The sequence below is a fragment of the Erpetoichthys calabaricus genome, chromosome 5 (genome assembly GCF_900747795.2).
Source record: "Erpetoichthys calabaricus chromosome 5, fErpCal1.3, whole genome shotgun sequence".
Classification (NCBI taxonomy): Eukaryota; Metazoa; Chordata; class Cladistia; order Polypteriformes; family Polypteridae; genus Erpetoichthys; species Erpetoichthys calabaricus.
The window spans coordinates 191,400,387-191,416,576 of NC_041398.2; the positions used below are offsets into that span (position 1 = coordinate 191,400,387).

The 16,190-nt window shown below is 37.1% G+C and overlaps 1 protein-coding gene and 1 long non-coding RNA gene across 2 annotated transcripts in view; one reads left to right on the forward strand and one right to left on the reverse strand.

Moving 5' to 3' along the window:
* The window catches only part of LOC114652130 (uncharacterized), a 148,284-nt gene that overhangs the window by 122,278 nt on the left and 9,816 nt on the right, over positions 1 to 16,190 (forward strand). The window lies entirely within an intron of this gene.
* The window catches only part of trpm3 (transient receptor potential cation channel, subfamily M, member 3), a 971,875-nt gene that overhangs the window by 46,441 nt on the left and 909,244 nt on the right, over positions 1 to 16,190 (reverse strand). The window contains exons 18-20 of the mRNA XM_051927388.1: positions 13,308 to 13,511; positions 7,082 to 7,222; positions 2,894 to 3,022 (exon numbers count right to left, since the gene is read on the reverse strand). Coding sequence (XP_051783348.1) covers positions 2,894 to 3,022; positions 7,082 to 7,222; positions 13,308 to 13,511 — 474 coding nt within the window. The remainder of the gene's footprint in view (positions 1 to 2,893; positions 3,023 to 7,081; positions 7,223 to 13,307; positions 13,512 to 16,190) is intronic.

Here is a 16,190-nt window from a genome sequence, read left to right on the forward strand (position 1 = left end):
AAGTTACGGTTTATACCGTGCTTTGTTTCATATTCTTTTCCTACCTTATCAATTGTGTAATGTGTTTTTTGAACAGGTTTGATTCATGGAAGTGATCACTCCTGCTGCGTTCAGTCACTTCACGTGAGCCGCTCTCTTGTGTGATGTTGCGATGTCCACGGGTTTATTTAATGTTAGCTAAGACCCGGCAGTTAAAAGTTTCTCGCTACAGCAATTTTAACTCTGTTATAAAGTGATGCAAACTCTCGTTTATACCTCGTGTCTTCTCATTAAACTTGTATCTCGCGAATATGGCATTGCAAACGGCAGCGGGAGCGTTTCAATAAAGTTAATTTAAGGTTACGGTTTACACCGTGCTTTTTTATACCTCGTGTCTTCTCATTAAACTTGTATCTCGCGAATATGGTATTGCAAACGGCAGCGGGAGCGTTTCTATAAAGTTAATTTAGACTTACGGTTTACACCGTGCTTTTTTATACCTCGTGTCTTATGAAGATGCTTGTATGCGTCACTCACTCGCTTCTTATTGTTTCGCTGCCTTGTCAATTGTGTAATGAATGTTTTCTTCAGCGCTCTTTGGGGCTCCTCCTTCTTTTCTACGTACTGAGTTCACAGTCAGTTCACGTGATTACGTGGGAGGCGTGATGACGCGACACGCAACTCAGTCTCCTACGGCCATCTTGCTGCCTTCCATTACAGTATATGGACAAAAAAGAGGTTCCAGTTATGACCATTACGCGTATAATTTTGAAATGAAACCTGCCTAACTTTTGTAAGTAAGCTGTAAGGAATGAGCCTGCCAAATTTCAGCCTTCCACCTACACGGGAAGATGGACAATTAGTGATGAGTGAGTCAGTCAGTCAGTGAGTGAGTGAATCAGTCAGTGAGGGCTTTGCCTTTTATTATTATAGATTAAAAAAGATACTAAATTGAACAGAAAAAGGTTTGTGCATGAGATGAATGCATTATTAAGCTTTATAAATTGCTCATTCCTTTTGCTTATAGCCATTATGAAGACTGTTCTAAATTAGAGATGTTGCTTGGACCCTGTTGCCATTATGGCAAATGGTTCTTTCACAAGTCTTGATGGCACCAGCAATAATGACAACTGGATTACAAATGTCAGACTTGGTGGTTAGAACAGAGACAGCCCATCTTTATAAAGGGTGTTTTTTTCCCATTGGATGTGTACCTATATACCATCTCATTTTAGATTTGTGAGTGACAATGCAGAACGGTAGATTTGATGGAAATTTCTGCAATCTGTTTAATTATGGACTTCTAATACTTGTATGGCTAAGTAGAGTAAAGTAAACACGTTTTTAAATCAATTCCATTTCATACTGTATAATCTCTGAGTAAAAGGTTTTCAGTAATCTTCTGTGATATTCAACCACCTTAATTAAAGGGTGTCAGTGTCTGCAATACATTTTATTACTACATACATTACAAAATGCACTGCAAACATTAATGCCGACATCTAAATTTCAACCCATCTTAGACGGGTAACACAGCTAGTTAGTGAACTTTTCCATTAGAATTTGTGATCATTTAGGAGCCATGGATGTTCATCTGAAATAATCAGAGTTCCAGTGCAGTATGTGTTTCCAGACCTTTGAGAAAATATTACATGATTGTTATTCAGTAAGTTTATACTTTTTTCAGCTCTGTAATGTGTCTAATTTGTGATTTCCAAGATTACATAGTAAAGAATGCCTCAGAGGGTTAGCTGGAGGTTTGCATACCTTCTGGAGAATTGGTGGAATACATGGATGACAGAAGTATAAAATGTTTTTTGATCAAAATTCAAAACTGCATAAAGGGACAGTCATTTGCTTTTTTGGAAGAGGATAGATTCCAATTGTGTCTCAATAGTCATTTAGGAAGCTGGGAAGATATGAAAATGGGCCAGTCCTGGACTCCAGATTACATTGTTGAGTGATTTGAAGATGGAGTATGCCTATCAACAAAACAACAAGGAAGGAGGAGCCTTTCAAATAACTCAGAAGTTTTGAATCCAAATGCAAATGTCAGCAGTGTCAGTGTTTGTTATTAGATTCCGAGATTTTAATACTGCTGTATTTAAGTGAATTAAAACTCTGTGAACTGGTTCAATTATTGAAGATGTTACAGGATGTAGACTACAATATATTACAACTTCTGTGATCATTTTCTAACAATATTGAAAGAGTTTGTTTAACCAAACCCAAGTGGTGAATCCAAAGGATAAATCAATTCATATTTTTCATAATGATTTTCATAAGGTATACAAGAATGCAATTTAAAAGCTCCATAAAAAATCAAAAATATAAATAACAGGAAAATCTTATGTGTCATTACATTTTAAGTGTCAGAATATTTTTAGGAATTAAATAAATACATTTTACAAAGATTAATTTTAGAGACATTTCTCTGCAAGTGCTAGTCCTAGTTGCCTTTTAATTATGTATATTTTGTACTTTGTAAAGCTAAAGGAACAAACTTAATGGACTGAATGGTTGCCTATTATTTGTGAAATTTGTTATGCTCTACACATTGTATTTTTTTAGATTCATAACATTCTCTGGTTTCTGAGAATGTCTGGACCCTGGTCAGCTTTCTGGAATCACATTTTTCTACTGGATGTCTTTGAAATCTTTCCCTTTTGTTATTTCAGGTATTCACCTTTCTTATACAAATGAGTACATTTTTGTTGGTCTATTAAAATAATTTTTGAAACTGTAAAATTATTAAAGTTGTTTTAATACATCTTTCCTTTAAGAAACATCCAAGCACTATTTCAACTGTATTTGTGTTGGGGAAAAAAGATGTAGTTACAGTAAATGATTCACTGCAAAGGAAGAGGATTCATAATTTTAGTTTCTTCTATTTTGTTATTTTAAGCAGGATTACCTCTCTCATCTTCTCAATTCCTGTTGTAAAAATGTAGGCAATAACAATCCATTCTTGAATAGACGGCCACAAGTCCATCTTCACCAAAACAATGTAGTTGAAAAGCATTAGATAGCCAACATAAGCCATCTAAATAAAATATAGAAAGAATATAACATGACATTCTCAGACCAGATTAATCCAATTTAGGGTTACAGGGATAGAAAAATATATTTATCATTATAAGTGTAAAAGTAAAATTAAGTATGAAAGTGCACAATTATCATTATAGGTCTATAAAATATAAAATATGCATACACCAGCCCATCCCAATGACAGTTTCAATCAATGAAATCTTCATATGTGCAGACAATTGTACTCAAAGCTGGTTGGGATATAATAGTGGACTGTGTGTATGTGGACAGGTCAGAGAAAGAGAAAGGACAGCATTTAATATTAAGTAGTTTTGAGTGTGGCATAGTAATTAATACTTGATATGTTGGATTAGTGTATTGGGAATAAATATCCTGCTGGAGTGTTAACAAACAAGAGTATCAAAGGAGTACATTCCGCCAACAGCAGACCTATGGTTGGAAACAGATTATTGATGAAAGGACTTGTGCAGAGAAACAGTAGATGGATGAAGTCCATCTACTAACAGTTGAGCACACATGCAGTGTCAAAAACAGACATTTCAGAATTCACAACTCATTGCAACATGTCACAAATGGAGTATGGCAGTAGATAACCCGGCTGATTTCCACTCCTGTCAAGGAAAACAAGAACAGGTGGTTGTAGTGGGCTAAAGAGCACAAGTACTGGACACTGGAGGATTCTGAAACACTGCAAGGTCCAATGAATACAATTTCCTGTTAATTGAAGATGATGAGAGGCCCATGTGGTACTTTTTGCTGTGATAATTCTCCAAAGATTGTTTTATTGTAGGCAAAATAGTAGGTCTGTGCCATTCAAATATTTTCTATACCAATATGAAATATAATATTTAACATCAAAATTCATAATCAGGAGTAATATACATATATATATATATATATATATAGAATACTTTTTAAAAACTATGCTTATATTAAGTTAAAAAGTGTACGAAAATGTAAAAAATATGTCATACATCACTTGGAAAATAAAAGGTGGGTGCTTTTGCTAAGATTTTAAGAAGTGTTTTTTGAATGTTGATTGATGAAAAGTGCCCACACTTTTATTGTACAAGTGATGTATGAGAAACTTATTTTTTACTTTTTCGTACACTTTTTAACTGAATATAAGTGTGGTTTTTAAAAAGTATTCTAACTTTTTAGTCTTGGGTTTGTTTTAGTATCATTTTGTAATCAATATTTTAACACTTCCTTTAATATTTGTATCCATTACTAGTGCCATCTATTGGTGAAATGTTTAACTATTCTTCATATGAAAATTTCATTTCATAATTAACATGGATTAATTGATCAATTAGTGAAACTGATTATTGATTCATGTATTGTCATCGGAAGTGAGTGTGTAAAATTTTATGTCATTTGGACAATAGGAAGTGGGTTAAATATCAATTACAAGATTTGTACCAGACAACAAACAGACGAAGTTAAAATAAGCGTGGTAATAAGTGCGGTAAAAATGCTTAAAAAATATGTTTTTATTTGTTTTCTCTTAAGGTATAGCATTTCTTGTCGGAAATATGGAGCATTTATGAGTGTATACAGTGCTTTTGTGGCAAAAGTTGTGAATTATATCACTTGTCTATACCCACGTTCAAGTGCAGAATGTGATATTTGGTGGCCAAAAATAGCACCACACAAACCCATCAAACAAAACAAAACATGACATGTAAACAAACAATAAGAAAATCTTTAAATAAATTATTCCAACATGAAATGTCAAGACTGAGAGGTGATGGCAAAATGGTACTAGATGTAAATTTATGGCACACATAATTTACTGGATGTGTTGTTAAAGGCACAGCAGCATTCCACCACCTCATTTTCTATTTACCTGTCCTTGTGATACCTGTATTAGCAATGTGGGTTTACACTGGGTCTTCTCCTGTAGCCAGGGATTTTGGTATTCACTGGAAAGCATCTGGTGGGTGAGTAACCCATGTAACCCAGTTGAATTCAGTGCCTGAAAGATCTACATGGAGTGACGTGTGAGGATATGTTTAATACCAGGTTGTTAGCAGATAAAGAGTGGTATATATCTAGACCTTGGTAATGGAAACTGGTTCTTAGGACATAGAACATAACTTCTCTGGTGGCAAATGAGACAGAGCTCACGTGGCAGGATGTAAGATACATCTAGATATAGTCCAGCTCATGCAGCATTATCTCTCGAGCAAGTCTTTTTCTAATTTAGTCTCTGGTCTCCATACTGCTTTGGAGTTGTCCCACAGCAGATGATTGTGAGTATACTTTTAAGACTGAGTGCTGTTCAGTTAGAGCTTCTTACAGTGAATCGGAAAGTCACTTCAAAGCTTTCTTTATGTTTTACAAAAGCAAACAGCAGTACTCTATGTGTGTGCAACTCTAGTGCTCAGTCTTTTTAATTACTCTCTAAGCTTTAACTTTGAAGTGGGGAATGACAGAAATATCTGGAAGAGTGTGATTGAGTGGAATGGCCTCACAGATCTGAATCTGAGTGCTAAATATTAACTGTATTTCTGTGCTAATTATGGGTTGTCCATAATGAACACTGTGTTAAACACTTGGGCTGTTTACAGATGATATATTCCTCTTGATCTCATCAGACAATGATCTGTGGTTTGCTGTGGAATGGTTCTCAGCTCAGTTAGAATTGGTTGTTAGCACTCACAAATCTGAGATCACAATTCAGTATCAGAAAATAGTGTCATAATCTTTGGAGGTTATGGTGTGAGTAGCTATTTTGCCACATTTATGGACCAAGGCATAAACATGCATAAACTTCTACGTGCCACTTAGTTTTGACCTGGTTGAATCTATGTTCTGATTAATGCAGGCTGTTCTAACTCATATAGTGATATAGTTGTCTGTAAAGTTTTTGACATTGAAAATAGTATGTGTCACAGGAGGCTGGGGGTGGTACCCAGCTGGGACGCTTAGGAGGACTGGAGGAGGGCTTGCGCCTCCCCCAGACCACGTGGGGGAAACCGCCCTGGTGGCTATGGGGACCACAGGATCAGAGCTTAGAAGCTGAACCCTATAGGGGCCCATGGTGAATTTGTGAATTTCCCATCGGGATTAATAAAGTATCTATCTATCTATCTATCTATCTATCTATCTATCTATCTATCTATCTATCTATCTATCTATCTATCTATCTATCTATCTATCTATCTATCTATCTATCTATCTATCTATCTATCTATCTATCTATCTATCTATGGTCACCGCCAGGGGGCGCTCCAATGCCTATGGAGCCCTGGCCCTCAGCACTTCCTCCACACCCGGTAGTGCTGGGGGGAAGAAGACCAGGGACACCCGGAGTGCTTCCGACTGCGCAGCTGGTACTTCCACCACACTGGGGAGTGCCGGCGGAAGCTAATCAGGAGGCACCTGGAGCACATCCGGGTGTGTATAAAAGGGGCCGCCTCCCTCCATTCGATGGCTGGAGTCGGGTGGAAGAAGGACAGAAGTCGGAGGAGAGGAGTGGAGGCAGTCTGAAGAGTACAGGCATTGTGAAAGGCCAGGACTTTGGGGTGATTGATGATACGGCACTGGGTTGTGTGTGTGTTCCACTTGTAAATATTGTGTAAATAAACATGTGTTGGTGCTTAAATCATGTCTACCTGTCTATGTCCGGGCTGTTCCCTACATATGATATGCTAAAGAGAGCATGATGCATGATATGAATTGCACAAAAAAGGACAGAGGCAAATCCAGGACTATACTGATTACTGCAAAGAATGTTTACAGTTTGTTGCAGGAAAAATACATTACTTTTGTAATTATTTTAATTATAATGAATATTTTTTGAAGATGGTATTCTTTTCTTTCCTTTTGAATCTTAGCAATTGAAAATGCATTATGAAGGAATTTCTCCAGATAAGATGCTTAAAAAATGCTTTGTTGTAGAAACAGAGTAAAGACAAATTGAATTCAATATTGAAGCAATAAGCCACCTTAGTCTTAAGCCACCCCATATCAACTGGATGACAACTACAAGGTAAATTTGAACAAGTTTAAAAAAAAAAAGAACTATACAGTTGCAGTGGATACTCACAGTGTGAAACCAAAACTTCACAATTGGTGCATTGTAAAATTCATAGATTTTTCTTCCAAATGGTATTAGCCTATGTCGATTCTGTACTTCATCTACATCTTTTTTTCTAGAAGATTCTTTATTTACTTTTCCCAGCATTGCCTGAAAAAGAGCCAGAGAAAGATGCAAACATAACATTGAAGGAGAGAGAAAGAGAAATAAAATGATGAGATCTGATATATTCATTTAATGTAACATAAAACAGTATTGTATCTAGCTTTACTCTGAAACTTATGTTATACATCTAGCATCTATACTTTTATAATACATTCTGAAGAAAGTGTTTGGTGGTTCATAACATTGTCTTAAAGAAGTAAATGATTGTCAATTACTTTTCAAAGTTTAATATATGAACATTTACGTTCAGGTATTAACTGCCAGCAAACTTTCATAAGTTGGATTTTGCATTTTTAGATTATCGTTTCCTTTTAAAAACACTTTAATACATGTGTTTATAAGTGTCTAAAGTAAAGATGCTACTGACGTGCTTTTGTATACTTTACGTTCAGCTATAAAACCAAGAGGTATACACTCATAATCAGTAAAGGTAAAAACAAATAATACAAACAAATGTGCATTTCTTGAGACAATTAAAAGAACTGCACACATCTGTAATATGAAGAAAGACTGTATACTAATGGTTCAGGATTTTAGGTGATATAAAGTGTTTCTGTAGTATTCAAGCAGCCATTATCTGTGGGTGCATGGCTGTTGTATTGTTTTTCCTCTGCTGTAATTTTATTCTGTCTTCATTCTTTAAGTGAATATTGATATCTGAAATTAGGCAGGAAAAAAGAAACATACATTAGGCAAATACTACACTGTGCTAATATAATGTACCAGTAACGGTGGACTGCACAATAATGTGCAGTGAATACATGTGACTTATAGTTTTCATCCTCTTTCTCTGTACATTTAGCATTTGTTTGCTCAGAGGTTGATGCGCTTGCTGCTTCCTGAGCATCTCTTCTTTTCTCCACCATAGCGGCCCGCTTCTTTTCTTCTTTCTTTGGCATCTTTTCGCGTTAAACTGATTAAGTCAGTTTTTGTGTTGCAATTACTTAGTATGTTTTTCTTAATTTTTCACTTAAGTTGGCACTTAAGTCTTCAATCTGCCTCAAGGATGATTTAAGATAGAAAAGATAGAGGAAGTGACGGCAAAGGTGGAAGGGATGAGAACGGCTCCCGTACGCATGCACCGCACAGCCGCCCTGCTGGCCGCTGCCAAGAGTTGATTCTACAATAAAATAAAATAAAAATAAAGAGTAATAAAGATCATCACCCCGAAAGCGAACAGTAGAGGTCACGTAGTATATGTGTACAAAATTTCAGGTCAATAGATCAAACAGTTTTCAAGCTACAGGTGATTTAAAATCCTGGACAGACAAACAGACAGCCATGGTAGCGTATTATATAAGAAGAAGATGCATTTTCTCAATATTTATGTGTGGAGGCTGAATGTAATTTTACCACTTGCAGTTTCCAGTGTCACTTCATGATTGTAAAGGCTACTACATATTTCAAACACTTAGCCCCAAATAGAACAAGAATGGAATTTACAGTTGTGAAAAATAGATAAGCATTTTTAATTGTTGTGGAAAGTGTGGTGCAGCTTTACTTAATCATGTTTCTATTCCTGGCTGAATTGTCAGATTAGTGAAAGTCCCACACCCAAGTGAAGATATGCTAGCTAAAGACCACTTTTACAAGGATTGGTTGTTTCATTACCTTTACTTGTTATATTTCTGATGATCGATTAATTATTTCATTACCTGTTACTTTTGGATGTAACAATAATGCTTGGATCCAGATACTCAGGAAAATATATTTCAGGATTGTATGTGCTATGCATTTACATTCATCGTTGTCAAGCCTTGAGCTTTGGGTGTCACCCATGCTATGTGCCCCGTATGTCTAGTTATCTAAAACAGATATGCACTGCACAGCTGCATGTAATTCCACAGCAAGGACTCAAACATGTGAAATGAATTTAATGTTAAAATTCTATTAAAAGTAATTAAACTGTTTTGTTTTATTTTTTATTCTGTACTGGCAAAATGCATTGATTCTATGAGCCTGGATTGGATTAAGAAGGTCTAAGAATATTACTTAATTATAAAATATGTTTATGGTTGTTTTGTGTTTTTCAGAAATCTGTTGAAAACAACTTAACCGTTTTATTTTCTCATCTAAAAATACATTTCAAATTGAGTTATCCATCCATCCATTTTCCAACCCGCTGAATCCGAACACAGGGTCACGGGGGTCTGCTGGAGCCAATCCCAGCCAACACAGGGCACAAGGCAGGAACCAATCCTGGGCAGGGTGCCAACCCACCGCAGGACACACACAAACACACCCACACACCAAGCACACACTAGGGCCAACTTAGAATCGCCAATCCACCTAACCTGCATGTCTTTGGACTGTGGGAGGAAACCGGAGTGCCCGTAGGAAACCCACACAGACACGGGGAGAACATGCAAACTCCACGCAGGGAGGACCCGGGAAGCGAACCCAGGTCCCCAGGTCTCCCAACTGTGAGGCAGCAGTGCTACCCACTGCGCCACCATGCCGCCAAATTGAGTTATAAACACGTTAATGCTTTATATAATCTTACATTGTATGATTCGTGTTCTGCATTGCTGGCAACTACCTAGTATTATCTTAATTTTCAAATATTACACTGCATTAACTGAAAAGAGTAGTAATATGTATAAATAGTTTGCATATATAGTATGTATATAGTTTTTCTGTGTATGTTTTGTGTCATTGAATTACCTATTTTATAGGCACAGCTGACATTTTCAATGTGGGTTTTTAGTCCAAAATAGACAGTATACTATATCTGAAATGGTTATTCGATATCAATCAATATTTTTGTTGTCAATTTTTGTGTACATTTTCAAACCTCCAGTGAGTTAATTAATTAATCTCCTTTCATAGTGGACGGCCAACACTTCATCCTTTCTACACTTAGCCATCTCTGGGATATGGGAGTGGAGGCACAATGAATTGAATGCCGTCACTAAGACCACACTATCAGGTCTTGTGAGGCTATTGAAAACCCATTTTTTAATGCAATACTTTAGATCAGGGTCGCCATATCTGTTCCTGGAGGACCACCGTGGCTGCAGGTTTTCATTCTAACCCTTTTTTTTAATGAGTGCCCTGTTTGTGCTGCTAATTAACTTCTTGTGAATTAATTTTAATTGAATTGCTTTTTTAAGCTCTGTTCCCCTGAATTTCTTCATCGTTCCTCTGATTTGTTTAATTTCTTTCCTTAAATGGCACCCAAACAGAAATGAAATGTGAAGTGTGGGAGCCAACAGAAGACCAACTAAGTCAGGGCCTCAAACTCCAACCAATTTCACTCCAATCAGCTGCTTAATGAGGTGCTGTTTCTTGTCGTTAATGAAACCCGTTCTTTAATTCTGTGGCTTGTTGCTGCTCTTGTGGTGCATTAGCAGACATCATTACGAGCAATATCATTATGAGCTTTAATTTTGTTCAGGTTAAGCATGAGTCCTGAGTCAGCAAGTTTAGTAGGCAAAAGTCTAACCTAGGGAAGCAGGGTTTTCTTCTTGCTTTTAAGGAACTTTGTCCTCTACTGTTGCAATTTAACTTGTAGAGAAAAGGCAACAATAGGAGCTTTAAAAGTACTGTAATGACACTGATAATGTGCCTCATCTTGAGGACGAGTCACTAACAGTATAAACTGACAATCAATCATGCAGACGAGCAAGCTGCAGGGTATCCTTCAAAAACAGCAAGTCTGCCAAAGTCACATATGTATCCCAGTTAGTGTGGCAACAGTGACTGGTGTTTTAAGACAGTGTTTCTCAAACTCGGTCCTGGGGGCACACTGTGGCTGCAGGTTTTTGTTCCAACCAGCTTCTGTTTTTAATTGGATTCTTGGGCTAATTAAGTGAACTGTTATTTCCCAGATTCTGCTTTTTGGGAATAATATAGAAATTAGAAAACTATGTTTGGTTAAAAAAAAGAAAATACTGAAAAATACTAAGTAGTTATATGGGAATAATGTATTTTTTTTGTTTTTAACAATATTTTTATCTTGATTTTCATTCTATTTTTCCAGGTGTTCTAATTGTTTAATTAATCCATTATTTACTAATTAGTGGATCTGACGCTAAAGTAGCTGCCGCCTTTCATTATTCGGTGTTGTCACTGATTATGAATCTGGTTGAAACAAAAACCTAAAGCCACAGTGGGCCCCCAGGACTGGGACTGAGAACCCTTGTTTTAAAGTATAGCAAGATACCTACAAGGGCAATGTAAAGAGTGAAAATCTATTGCCACTTGGCACTGGTGACCATTGGGACTACATTGGTGTCAGCAGTGGAATAAGGAGAAGTTCTGATAGGTCTTAAATAGGCAAGAGTTATGGAAGAGTATTGATGATGAGATCTGGAATCTGGAAATCTGTTTACAGCATCAGTGCAAGAAGAAAGACAGCTGAGAGACTGGTACCTCCACCACCATCACCTCTCCATCTGCTAAGATCCATTGGCCTGGGTGTAAGGTCACCTGCAGAGTTTCAGCTGAGGCTCAAGGCTGAGATCCAGCATCATTGAAAGAAGACATGCAGCCAAATGATTGGTGCATCTTTAACTCCATCACGTGCCAGCGCAGCACTCAATATTTCTGCTGTGCCATCTGACAGTGCAGCACTCAACATCCTTACTGCGCTGCATGCTAATGAAAGGCTCAAGAGTCCTGCTGTTGTGTCTTCGATGACAACTGCATTGTCTGCTTCATTCTTTATTCATTGTCTGCTTTTGTTATTGTACTACTATCACTAGTCTGTAGGAAACATGCAAATATGAATTTCATTATACTATGTACACTTGACATTTAGATTGAAATTGAACTAGGGACAGGTATTAATATGGAAGCAAAAGTGAAAGGTTTTGGAAAGTATGGGTCAAAGTACTCCAAAGACGACTCTTATAATTACAGCAACTGCAATTTGGTTAGTAATGACCTTTCATGGCAGTCAGAGGTTTGCAGTTTTTGTGTTTCTGTTCATAATTCTTTCCAATGATATAAACCCTGAAGACTCTGAGCTTGACTTGAGATGCGATGAGATAATACCGTGCAGGATTGACCACTGAGTAATATTTTCAAATGGAAATTTTTCATGTTTAGTCAGCAACATGTATTATGAAATAAAAAGCTACTGCATACTCATATCTCACTAATGTGTGATATAAACAAGAAGAGAGAGAGAAGGAAAACAGTATTCTTAGATGGGTGAGTTGTTGTTATCACTCATTTGCAAATACCATTTCAAAATGTTATATAAAACATAAAGGGTTGGAGACAGCTAACGGAACAGACAGAAAACAAGTACAGTATAGACATTTCTTACATAGAAGGTCTTTAGAGGCTTGCTGCTTGGAGTGGAGGTCAGATACAGTCTCTTCAAATAAATCAGCACTGCTATTCACTCTAAAAGGAATCTAATTTGCAGGTGTTACAGATTTCATTTCCATCCCCCATTACTCTAGTAGTATTTTCTTCACAGGTACATCTAAGGTTATTACTGTAAATCAGCTATTATAATTATAAGGAGACACACCCCATACAAGCAGGCCCGTTGACGTCAAATTGTAGACGCTACTCCAATATACACACACTTAAGACTGTATATGTTGCATATACGTTAATGTCTCACTGCAGGTCACTCTCAGACTCGCTTAACTCATTTCAGGGTCATGGGAGTCTGAGTCTATTTTGGGCAGCACTGGTTTCAAGGTAGAAAATGACCTTGGATGCCAGTTCATTCCTAGGATCACACACAAACACACACACATCCATACCCGGGCCAATTTGGAATTACCAATTAACTTAACCTTTGGGGTTTTTATGGAAAAACCACAAAACCTGGGGAGAATGTACAAACTGCACACAGACAATATCCAGGCACAGGATTTGAACTTAGTGCACTGGACCCATAAGATGGCAATGCTATACACTGCACCACAAAGCCACCTATAATGCTTTCTGTAAACTTCCATGGAATCCCATGTAAATTAGAATGTACATGGTGTATTTATTTTGCATATATGCAACATATATTGATTTTCTACAGGGGTTCCAGGTCCAGGCACTCTATTGTGAAGACGCTGGGGGGAGGACACGGGGCTGAGGTGGGTGCTCTCACCACAGAGTTGTACTTCGTCCCACAGTATGATCTTACTGTGAACTCCATGTCATCGTCTTCCTTCTCTTTCACTGGTTTCTCTGCCTCTTCTGTTTCCTTCTCCTGGAGGTAAGCCTCCTGATCCTGTGGCATGTAAGACATCTCATCCTTGTTCTTGAACTCCAAGCTCAGGATAGATGGAGGAAGAAGCAAGCCAAGAATCACCTGAATAATACATTTAAAAGGGGAGAGAGGGATAAGAGCTGACAGATCATTCTGGCAGTGTTTTGTAAATCAAATCAGTGTTATGAAGATCCAGTAAAAACAGAATTAAGTAATTTGTTTTTTGCCTTACATTGCTTCTGAGATTTGTTGATCTTTTTGGGCATTTCAGTGCATAGGTTGCATGTTTTTATTGTCTCCTTGTAACTGCCAACTTGTGAATATTGTGATAATAGTGTTGGCTTATTACGCACGGTTGTTAAATATCTTTTGTTTTTAATTTTATGCATAGTCTAAAGTTGTTAGAATGTACTACTCTAGTTAACCTTGATATGCATGTTTTAAATCTCATGTTTTTTTTTTTAATATGCAGTTTTAATCTTTAGATCCTGGGATTTTCACTGTAATTGAATTTGGCCCACTTCTTTGCAGTAAAACAGGGATTCCTCAATAGATAAAACAACTGGATATTTGCTAAAGTCTATGAAGAAGAGATATATTTTTAGTTACTGTATAGCATTGTTTGAAGCATGAGTAAGAAAAGCCTAATACATGGTGATGTTACTTGTCTGGCAAAAGCACTCAGATCAGGCAACATGGGTGTAAAAAAGACATTACTTGGCAACAGTCAGATTGGTACATGTTACTGATAATAGCACTTCATTTCTGCCTTATATTAAATGTGAAGGTCACAAGATTTTCTTTGGTTTCATCATTATTTATATGTGGTATTTTAGCTAAAGAGGAACTCAAACAGATGTTGCAGTCATTTTTAGTCTTACGCTCAATGACACTCAGTTCTCCTCGTTAGTTAGTACTTTCAAGAGTTATTTTGGTCAGCATTATCTGCTGATGAGAATTAACGTACAGGGAAAGTAAATCTCATGTTGCAACAAGCTTGAATTTGGTTGGGAGACTTATGATAAACAACACTATTTATATATCATATAAATATCTCATGATACCAACCCTGGATAAATCACCACTCCATGTGAAACTATAAATAATGCAATGTATAAAAATATTGAAGATTGGATAACAACATAGTGATTGATTAACATTGATGCTTCATGTCTCCAAGCACATGGGTTTAGTCAGTGGACTGGTCACTGTCTGTTCAAAGTCTGCACATTCTCCCTGTGCTTGTACAGTTGTTCCCAGACCATTAAGTTTTCCTGTCATATTTTAAACATTTGCACTTTAAACTAACCGAAAACTCAAATTTGGCCAGGTATGAGTGTGTCTAGGTTTTAATGTGATAAATTGGCACCCTTTCCTATGCCCAATGCTGCCTAGATTGCTTCTGGGATTTGTGACCCTTCGATATATTAAATGGGTTCAGAAAATGTCTGGATTGATTAATTGAAATTCTTGCACTGTACATGCTTCCACTGGGATCTCTCATTAGGAAACATAATGTTAATTTTCACTCGTATGCAGATGACACCCAGTTATACCTTTCATTTAAATCAAATGAAGTTTCTCCAATGTTGTCTTTAATTAGTTGTGTTAGTGAATTAAAGGAGTGGATGAATAAGAACTACTTGTCTTTAAATACAGATAAAACAGAGATGTTAATTGTTGGAGGGAATGATGCTGATCACAACAATATTTTGTCATCATTTAACTCAGTGGGAATCCCAGTCAATTTTACTGAATCAGCCCGCAATCTAGGAGTTATCTTTGACTCTAGCATGTCATTTAAAGCGCATATTACAAAGTTGTCCAAGACATGTTTCTTCCATCTTAAAAATGTTAGGAAATTAAGGCGCTTTTTAAATAAACAGGATTCTGAGAAACTAATTCATGCATTTATCTCTAGTAGGATTGACTACTGCAATGCGGTGTTCACTGGATGTTCAAACTGTTCTTTATACAGCCTCCAGTTAATCCAAAATGCGGCTACAAGAATTATTACAAGAACAAGAAAATACGAACACATAACTCCAGTTCTTAAATCCTTACACTGGCTCCCGTTTAAGTTTAGGGCAGATTTCAAAATGCTTCTTTTAACATATAAAGCATTAAATGGTCGAGGTCCGGCTTACTTGTCTGAACTTATCATGACTTACAAACCAGAGCGCACATTAAGATCTCAAGATGCCGGTCTGCTTATGATTCCAAGCATTAATAAAATAACAGTGGGAGGTCGAGCTTTTCGTTACAGGGCCCCTAAACTGTGGAATGGTCTGCCTGCTACTATAAGAGATGCCCCTTCAGTCTCAGCTTTTAAATCCCGGCTGAAGACTCACTACTTCAGTTTAGCATATCCTGACTAGAGCTGCTGATTAACTGTACAGACTGCATCTCTGTTGTTAGTCATTAGCACTTAAACATAAGTAACATGACAGTTATAATTGTATACTAACCCTCACTTATTCTGTTTTTCTTCTCGGTACTCAAATGTGGCACTTGGTGCCACGGCCCACCTGCCAAGTTGTTTTGCCTGCTTACGGTAAAGTCATCTCTGATGGAGGATCGCAGGAATCATGAGAACGAGGGGTCCTTTCATCGGATTGGCTGGCCCAGCACTGTTTCAGCCGTGGAATGGCCAAATGGGGGAGGCAGCTTGAAGGATGAGGTCTCCAGGACTCTACACAAATCCAAATCTTATTATGGGATATATCATCTACTGTTAAATTCTGCTCTGTACTTCTAAAATTTATATTTTTTATTTCTTAC